This window comes from Aplysia californica, unplaced genomic scaffold, assembly GCF_000002075.1.
Source record: "Aplysia californica isolate F4 #8 unplaced genomic scaffold, AplCal3.0 scaffold00814, whole genome shotgun sequence".
Taxonomy (NCBI): Eukaryota; Metazoa; Mollusca; class Gastropoda; order Aplysiida; family Aplysiidae; genus Aplysia; species Aplysia californica.
Window position 1 is genome coordinate 279034 of NW_004798084.1, and position 10152 is coordinate 289185.

The 10152-nt window shown below is 43.4% G+C and overlaps 1 protein-coding gene across 1 annotated transcript in view; it reads right to left on the minus strand.

Annotated features, from left to right (window-relative positions):
• Window positions 1-1543: 1543 nt before the first annotated feature.
• LOC101848847 overlaps window positions 1544-10152 on the minus strand; it is a gene marked incomplete at both ends in the record, with an annotated part of 12340 nt that continues 3731 nt past the window's right edge. Inside the window, 6 exon segments of the mRNA XM_013088800.2 lie at window positions 1544-1670; window positions 3311-5550; window positions 6305-6396; window positions 7248-7416; window positions 8177-8280; window positions 9131-9203. Of these exon segments, the coding sequence (XP_012944254.2) occupies window positions 1544-1670; window positions 3311-5550; window positions 6305-6396; window positions 7248-7416; window positions 8177-8280; window positions 9131-9203 (2805 nt within the window).

A 10152-nucleotide genomic window follows, 5' to 3' on the forward strand; every position in this document is an offset into this window, starting at 1 on the left:
GGGGGGTTGTGATAACACAGAACTGTGTAAATACACAAGTAGAGACGCACCTTTTGTATGGAATATAAACAATGACAGCTAATACATTCATTCTTAGTTTTTGTGTCAGAAATATGCGCGGGCACTATATAGAGTAATCAGAACGTTGTCAGTCTTTGCAAATGGTCATAGAAATGGAAATAAAAGCTGGGAAAGTCTGGTGCTGATTAAGTGTTATTGGCAAATTAGAACTTATTCTGAAAACCCAGTTGCTAGATGTTTCCCCTGTTCTTCAATCAACTTATAAAACCTAGAGACTTAGCCTTTTAAGAAAAGTAAACATTTTTTATGGTGTAACAAATTCTGACACTAAAATTGATTTGTAGAGAGACCACAGTGTAAATTTTATAAACGTTCATGAAAAATTTGACACATAAAGTTGTATGTGAAGGAATTACTTCTTAGTGAATTGAGCGCCAGATGTATAAAGGTGCAAAAATACATCTTTCTATCATCTGCACAGAGACCATCTTTTGACAGTATCTCCATCTACGCTATGTCATTCATTTTTCAAAAGTTCAACCATTTGGTCAAGCAATTTCTTTTTAATATATTGATTTTTTTCATTCACACTTGTCCAAAAATTTGACAATCTAGCAGTAACTACTTCAGCACATCTAACGAAATTATCAGACAAGTTACAATGTTTTTGTCTGTTATTTTTTTAGTCTCAAGAAATGCACGCTTTGAGTGCATTAAATGATAATTACCATAAGTTTAAGAATACATTAAAAACTTTTAAGTTGAAAAGTACAAAAAATTAGGTCAAGCCAGAGCGGCAACAGGGAGCTGACCCCCCCCCCCCACCCCGAAACTAAAGTTCCACTGCTGGTGTGCCAAATTATTCATTTCTTCATTTTTTAAAGTGTGTGTCCTCTACAAAAGAAACAGATTCTTAAAGGAAAATTTGTCTGTTAGTACAATATTCGATGTCTATGCACACTTTCTTTTTTCATGAGTATATTTCTGTACTCAACAGTACGGTACCTGTTTTCCAGTCATAGTGAGCAATGAGAAATGTTTAGAACCACATGGAGAAAGGTAACAAACAGAAGAACAGCATTATTACTTTCATCACAATTGATATTCCAATAATTACATAATTATAACTGTCATCATGATATATTACTGTTTATATTGCATCATTATCATTATCATAATTGTCATTACTATTATCATTATCTCTATATAAATAATCATCATCTTTATTACAATTACTCGTGTATCAATGTTCTGAATCCAGCAGCACCTGGACTGCGCCTTCAAGCTTCCAAAACCATACAACACACTGACACGAACAGACATCCAACAACATACATGACGCACATATATGTACAAACACACAAAACACACATTAACATAATGCATGACACACCTAGCACACAAAGACACACATCCAACACCCCCCCCCCCAGTAAAAAAACCTAAAACCAAAACAAAAAACCCTTTAAAAACCTTTAAAAAACTAAAAATGCTTTGCACAGTTAGGCAACAGGCCACTCACGCTTGACTTTAGCTATGGGTCTGTCCATCTTCTGTGGTTTCTCCTCGGACATTGAGCGTGGCATGACGTGGGCTGAGTCGCCGCTACTGGGGGCGTTCTCGCTCTGACTGCGCCGGTACATGGTAGCCTGCAGCAACAGCAAGAGGATATTAGAGGAGGGGAGGAGAGAAAAGACAGACCAAATTAGGTTATTTCTTCATAGCAAATAATTACTACCCAAAAACCAAGAGGTGAGTGAACTTATGTGGTTTGTTCCTTCTTTCCTATTAAACATCTATCATCCTGATCTCAACTCCTTTTCCTTAAAGCTACTCTCTGGTAACACCATCCTTAATCTGGGGCACTTCCATGACCTAAATGTGTTGCAGGTGCCCTAAAACTCATACTAAGACTTTAAAAATGACACCAACCAAACCAAAGTAGGCCCTTTCTTGAAAAGATTTTAAATAAGAAGAGTTTTGCGCCCCCATTGGCACTATTTCAATCATTTATGAGGCCACCAGCTTCGAAACTACCTGTCAGGACCAACCCCAGCTGAGAGGGATGCAATATATCTCATCTGAGAGTCAGAGATACTCCATAAAAATTGTCTCCACACTACTTCATCCCTCTCAGCCAAAGCTGACCCCAATAGGCAGGGTTAACTGAGTCAATGGAAGAATAAAAACACCTACAAAATGGAGGAGGAGGAGGAGGAGGACAACAACAACAACAGGCTCTCAGCAGCCAAGATGCTAACATGTAAAAGATCTAGGTTCAAAGCTGTATTCAGGTAACAATGGACAGTTGTCAGTCAACTACTGTGTACAATATTACAACCAGAAGAGGGGGGACGGGAGGTGTTGAAGTTTGAAAGCCATGGCTCTTGGCACAGACGTAGGATCCAACTTCAGGAGAATGACCCATGAGTGCACTGCCGCCATTTTCATAAGGACATTTCGGAAGTTGACAGTTGAAAAAGAAGGTCAGCCTGGATGGAATCCTATATCTATCAATCCCAAGTGAAGTGAAGTATACAGAAACTTTTAAAGAACCTTGAATAAATAAATTTAAAAATTCTCTTTAAAGAACCCTACACTAATAGCATGCCATTGTGCTCTGACCAGATGGACAATTACACCTATAGCTGATAGCCCCGACATATAGCTCTGGATAAGAAGGAGGAGAATAATGAGAAGGAGGAAGAGGATAAAGAAAAGAAAGAGGAGGACAAAAAGTCGGAGGAGAAGTAGCAGGAAAAGGAAGAGAAGGAAGAAAAAAAGAAAGAGAAGGAAGAAGAAAAAGAAAAGAATGAAAAAGATGAAGAGAAGGTAGATGAGTAAGAGAAAGAAGAAGAAAAAAAAAGAGAAATTATTCTGAAAATGATGATAGGCCTGATTTCTCTCTCTCCGCAGAATGGCCTATTTATTACAGCTAGCATTAAACTTAAAACAAGCACAACAGTCTTATCATACTTTGAAAATTTTGAAAATATTACATACCAAGGCCAGCAACAATAGCAAGGAAAAGCATTCATCGCCCAGCTACCACCTTACAACACAAATTATTCATTTTTATTATTATTATTCCTTTGATTTTAAGTAAATATGTTTTTTGAGAGCAATCAAGCAGAGGAATGAGGGTCAAAACACGACCGTTGATGTCAGAGTCGGGTTTAGCACTCAATGAAAAAACAGAATTCATTTTAATAGCCAACAAAAAGCAAAACCAAAAGACACAGCTTCCTTCTTACTAGTTAAAAAAAAAAAAGACACAAATGGTTCTTACCCTGGAGGGACTGCTGTGACTACTCTCTGAGCCGCTCAGCTCACTGTTCACTGAACTCTTGCTGCCAGAGCTCTGGGTCCCGTCGCGCTCACGGAATAATCCAGGAGAATCACCAACAGGATCAAACTTGTCCTCAGAGTCTGACACTGAGCGGGATGAACCGCGGCCACGTCCACTTTGAGAATTGGAACTGGAACCACTTGAATTTTGTCTAGACTCAGCGTTCTGGCCTATCCTGGGCCTCCCACCACTCCCACCCCCGCCCGCGGCAGGCGTCTCCTCTTCCTCGAAGGACACAGTTCTGGCATAGGCCTGCTGTTGCATCTGTCGTCGGGCCTGCTGGCCTGAGAGCACCACCCCATCCTCCCCCGGCCCGGAGGTCTTCAGACACGAGCGATGCTGCTGCAACTCTCCACTGGGCGTGCGTCGTCTTTCCAACGTGCTCTGTCCACTAGAATTGCTTCCACCGCTTGGAGCACGTTTTCTGTCCAGTGTGTTTGATGTCGACCCCACAACCCCTACTCCTCCTCCCATCCCACCACTCCCACTCGGCACAGAACCAACTCCTCTCTCCGGAATAACATGGCTACCGTCTACACTGGCAGCGGTTGCAGGCATTGTGGGTTTGTATCCCACATCACTGTCCACAGTCTTCTGAAGCGTCTTCTGATCGGCACTGGCCCCTGTGTCCCCCGTATCTTTGAGCACAGAGTTTGTCTCTGTCTTGAGTTTGGTCTGGTCTGACTCCCCGGACAAATCTCTCAACTTGGAGACTTCCCGCTCATCGTTTGTGACCGCAGTGGTCAGGGTGCCTTCTGAGTCCAGCACAGTTTTCGGCTGCGTCTCCATGGCAACGGGGCTATTGGGCACGGAGGCCTGAAGCGACTCAGCCAGCTGCTGCTCCTTCAGGTCCATGATGTAGTGCTCTGGCATATCTTCCCGCTCGCTCGGCTGACGGACAGGGGGCACGGGGGAGTAGCCTGGCCGCATTCTGGCTGTATGCTGGGCCATCCCACGCTGTTGCTGTGGGTTATGGTGGTGGGCTGGGTGTCCCACTGGCCCGCCGCGGTAATTCCCCACATTGTGGTGGGCCGCTGCGGGTTGTTGGTGGTGATTGTGTAGAAGTATGCGCTCTGAGGGCGAGCGGAGCTGCTGTGTGGTCTCTCTCATTGGCGAGTCTGATCGGGCCAGGATCTCCCTGTCCTGCATCATGCGTACAATGGGATTGGTTGGCTCAGCCGAGGAGCTTGTAGCCATCGCTGACCCTGAGGCACTAACCTCGTCCGCGTCTGGCAACAGCTGACTAAATCTGGGCACTAGAGCCTCAATCTCCTCCTCCTCCACCTCCCCCTCCGGACTGGCGATCACGGAGGTACTTCGGGTGAAGGTCACTCGGCCTGGTGGGCCAAAAGTCACCTGTGTGGTGGGTGGGGGCGGGGAAGGCACGGCCACCGTGGGGGTTAATCGACTGCTGGGGACAAAGGTCACATTGGGAGCACCCACCGGAGCCCCGCTGGTGGGCATAAACCTCATCGAGTTGATCCCGCCAACTGGGTGGACGGGCGGAGAGTTGCCAGGCGAGGCCGTGGCGGCCATATTTTGAAACTGGCTCTCGTGAAAGCCCCCACCGTCAGCTCCCCCTCCTCCCCCAATCCGTGGACTGTCTGTGACCACCAACAATGGGTCGTCTTCCCCTGCGTCTGGGTTAGCCTCCATCCCGTCCACATTGACGTGCAGCTTCTCTCGGGCGATACTGTCCAGCGAGCGGTCAGCAGGTCGGCCGTGGTGAGGGTGAGAGGCCGCCTGGGCATACACAGCCTGCTCTGGCCGGGCTCTCTGTTGATGAGGGTTCTGATGATGTTGTCGGCCATTTTGGCCGTTCCTGAGAATCCCAGGCCGACCACTGCCACCACCGCCAGCAGCCATGCTTTCGACCGAGGGTGCGAAGTAAACATTTTGCTGAGGGCTGCCTGGCGCATACATCAGATTGTCCTGGCCACTGTTGGCATACATCCCAGCCACATCGCTGTTGTTGCCATGTTGTACTCTGACGTGGGGTGCCGTCGGCGCAAGATGACCACTGCCATTGATGTTGTTGTTCATGACTTTGTCCCCCGAGGTCAGGTGCTGTGGGATGACTCCATTGCCCACACCCACCTTGTTGTGGTGGTCTCCACCCTGAATGGATGGGGGTCCATTAGGGAAGTATTTCTCTTCGTCTGTGCAGTTCTTGTTGGAGTCTGTGAGAGGGAAGCAGAGTTAGATTGTAGGACATTCTTTAAAATTGTTACGTGTAGGGGGTTATAAACAGATTGCGAGACTTTTTTTAAAAAAAATAATTTTTAAAAAAATATTTTTTTTGGTTTATAAAACGTGAGACTGTAGGACATTGGGTGCGTTTGGTTATTTAATTTAGACTTTTATTAATATTTTGGACCCTAAACAAAGGAACTCAGAAAATACAGTTTTGTTTTATTTTCCCTGAATTGTAACTGATATCACACAACAGATCCTATAAAGAACTTTCAGCTAGATTAACAGATACAAATATTTACTACAATATTGGATTCTAAATAGCGTAAGTTTTTAGTTTTTCACTCTCCTGTAAAATTTACAGAAACTGAGTTAGCCGTTTAGAATCCTCCCGCAGCAATATGTACTGAGGGAGGGGAGGGGCAGATTGTACAACTCAGAGAGATAACTATATCAGGTTACAAATACGCCCCCATCAACACAAAAGATATTACTAGGACAAATCCAAGCTGAAAGGTATACTGCATCCTTAAAATAAGACTGAAGACAGATTTAAACAAAACAAATTTCCCACAGTTGCAATCAAACTCACCTTATTTACAATTTTTAACCATTTCACCACAAACGCTGGCGGTGATAAAAGAGGGAGGAAAATGAGAAAGAGGAGAAAAAAAAGATTAAGGGAGAGCAGATGAAGATAGGACAGAAAGAGAAAATGAGCAGAGTGAAAGTTTGACTTACCACATCCACAAGGTGTCATGCCTTTCTTTTTCCTGTAGCACATGACAGTGGCTATCAGCGCCAGCACCACCAGGACAAACAGCACAGAGCCACTAGGGAAGTTTGGGAGGGGGGGGGAATAAGACAAATTCAAATAATCATGATTGTAGACACAGCACCTTTACAATGTGGTTGATCAAAAAAGGAAGGATTACTGAAAAAAGAAATCCAAACCAGATGTTAACCCCTTACTGGCTAAAAATAAAGTTGGAAAAAAAGCCCCCATCAGGTAAAAGTAAAGTTGGAATATTCTCTCCCCCTCCATCCAAAATTTTGAAAATTTCAATGTGCTTGACTTAGTGCCAGATCCAGGGTCACCGTGAGTGGGGCAGTAGTGAAGCCAAGTCTCACAGGAACAGACTACGTTAGGCTGTGATCTAATTGCTGCACGGAGACATGTGGGGTGGGGGCAGGTGTGGATGTTGTATACAACTTTACTTTTACCCGTTGTGGCATTCAACTGACAATCAATCCCACCTGCTGACAGATAGCACTCTAGGAAAGATGGCTCACCTGCAACTTACAAAGGATGCCCACAGGTCAAATTGACCCCATGTGCATGATAAGATCGGACAATGAGGGTTCATGTAATGGCGATGGTCAGTACTCACTATATATAGTGCCTTGCTTCAAAAGATCTGACCCGAAAGTCCATTTTGAGAGTCAAAAAAAATCTGACTCAACAAGGTCATATGACACAAAGTAGCTGTCTCATTGGCTGATGGCCATGATGATCATTAAACGTTCTTGGTTGTGTTCGATTTTCGGAGGATTTCATCAAAATGTGCCAAAATGGTAGCTTTCGCCTCTCAATGAAGCAAAACTGGGCGACCCTCAAATGTATCAAACCACTTCTAACTAACAAGGATTTCATTCAATTTGTATCGTGAGTATTGGGACTTACATGATGGGCCACAGGTGACTCTCGCCATCCTCTTCCCGGTCCGAGGTGCCCTTTGAGGCGCCAGTCAGCGCCTGGTCATCGTTGGCTGTGGTGGAGGGTGTAGTGCTGACCGTTTTCTCTTTGGGGGAGATAGGAGGTTTAGGATTCACAGCCGCAGATGTGGGCTTTTCTGTAGGGGGGTGCAGGAAGGGGAAACGAGGTCATTTATGAGTGCTGGAGTTGTTTTAATTTTTAGTAGTTTTACAGCACTTGCAAAACAGATAGGTCATGGAGTGCCTTTGAGGTGTTACTAGAGAGAAAGATACAAAGAAAAGGAGAGAAAGAACAATAGATATTTGACAGGAATGAAGAAGAAATTCACATCAAAGCACCCTCCAACAGCACATGTGGTTGAGTGATATAGTTGACTGTCAGTTTATACACATGATAATGACTATACCTAATTCCATTGAGGCAGATCAGTTTGGAGCTTTTTTAAAATAAAAACTCATTGACACAATTAAAGTCATTCTGTGTGAAAAAAAAAAGATACAACACAACAAGAGAAGGAAAAGAAATTAAACCTACCAGTGGCATCATCCAACAACCCACAAGAACAGGTTGCCACTTACTTTCATTGGGAATGCATGTATGATAACGGTTGCATTTCCCCAGGAACAGAGAAAAAGACAGAAACTAAATTGAAATAAGAGACACCAACCGCCCTGCCAAAATCTCATGAATGCAAACACTCTCTCCATAATTCCACTCTCCTCTCCCCACCCCCCTTCTCTGCTGTCTGATCTTTCTTTCTGTCTCTCCCTCCCCTCTCTCTGTCTGTCTATGTGTCTGTCTTCTTGCCTGCCTGTCTCTCTCCCTCCCTCTATTTCTGTAACCCCAGAACATATTTCCACTACAGAGGCAAAAAAACCAAGAACAAGAACTCTGACCTGTGACCACAGGTTTTGGCGTGGTGACAGGCTCTGGCTCGCTACAGTTGTTGTCCGCCCTGGCATCTGTCATAAACGTATAGTCCAGACCCAGGGCAGAGCAGCTGTGGAGGAGGGGAAAAAGTTGCATAATCAAAAACTATATCTAAAATAATTGTAGAAGTTTAATTTACTTTCAGTAAGAGTTTTAGAGAACTCGCAACACAAATAGGTCATATAAAATCCAAAGATTAGCAGTGTTACTAGGGAGTAATGTACAGTAAAAAAGATAATAATTTTTTTTAATGGAGGAGAGCAAAGGAAGATAGATTTTTAAAAGGAAACAAGAAGCAAACCACATGAGAACACAAGCCAACCACTCAGGTAGATGTTTTATTGCTTCATTGACACAATCCAGGTCATTTAAAAGGTGGTCTATTTTTTACCCTGTTCGTCAGGGCCAACGAGTGGTAGGAAGAATACAGCATCCCAGAAGGCAGATGGAAACACACTGTAACATTACTTCCCCATACAGGCATCAAACTCATTTTCTGCAGGCATCGATGAAATGTTCGACCAAAGATGGCAGTGGGTGAGGAAAAGATACTTAGAAGTCATAGTCAAACTCAAAACCCAATTCAAAAAATAATTTTTCTTAGCTACTTATCAGGTTTTTCATATTCATTGGGTATTTCTCATTTCACTTCTGATTCCATTGAATATTTTTCTGATTTCATTGGACATGTTTTACTTAAATATTTCTCATAACATTGAATGTTCCCTATCCAGCCAATTACTATTTTTCTCTTTTTTAGACTTTTCTCTGAACAGAGGCAGTATTTTACTTTCCTGTTCAACTGTTTCCAACAATTTGCTTCTCCTTAATATGTAAACAGCAGAACTCCGTCTTACCCAACAATTATTTAATTCAGCTGTTCTTACTTTCAACAAAGAATAAACAACACCCCAACTTACTTCGTTTTGGGCTCACACAAATTGTAACCCACGGTGGCCTTGAAATAGTTGTCAGCACATGGTCGACATATTCCTGAAACAGAAGAGACAGGGAGAACAATTAGGTTGCGGTTGTTGTTGTTTTGGTAATGGGGGTAGATAACTAGAAGGGGGGAGGGTGTTTGTTTCGTTGTGTGTGTGTGTTCCCTGAACAAGTTAACAACCTTCTAGATTCAAAACACACTAGACAAAGGCAGCACAATCATTAAGTCAACAAGCAGAAAACTTGGGCCACTGATCTGATTAAAGGAGATGGATGAGAAAGGAATTTTCTTTTTATTCTTCTTACAGCACTTGCAACACAATAAGGTCGTATAAGTGCCGAAGATTAGAGGTGTTACCAGGGAGTAACAAACACAAAAAAGAAGGAGAGATAAGGATAATAGAGGTTTGATACGAAAGAAGGAGCAAACCACACCAGAGCATCCTCCAACCACCCACGAGAAAAGAAAGAATGAAGGATGGCCATAACACTCCCAACATACACAAAACCAGCCAGAAGCACATTTATCTCGCCCCTCACCCCCCTCCCCAAGAAAAGTACCCCTACATATAACAAAAAAGCCTTTGGATCAAATAAATCGCCACAACCAACGCATAGTCAAACCATTACACTACAGACACCAACTGCACACTTATTTACGATGATAGAAAATAAAACAGAAAAATTCATCTTCCAAAAACCCACATTAACAAAATGCATATAAATCGAAAACAGCAAGACACAACCTCAAACCGCTCACATTTACAAGACAATCTAAACAAACAAAAATGAGACAGACAAGAAACACCCTACAACCACCCATTTTTACAAGATTCTCTTAAGATTAAAAAAAAAACGAAGTGTATACAGACCCGGTAACCGGGAACAAAGTCACGAAGTATACAGACCCGGTAGGGGGAACTCTTTTGTGATTTCGGAAAGTTTCAGCGCCCAGACCCGGTAGAAATCTAGTGTGTGTGTGTGTGTGTGTGTGTGTGTG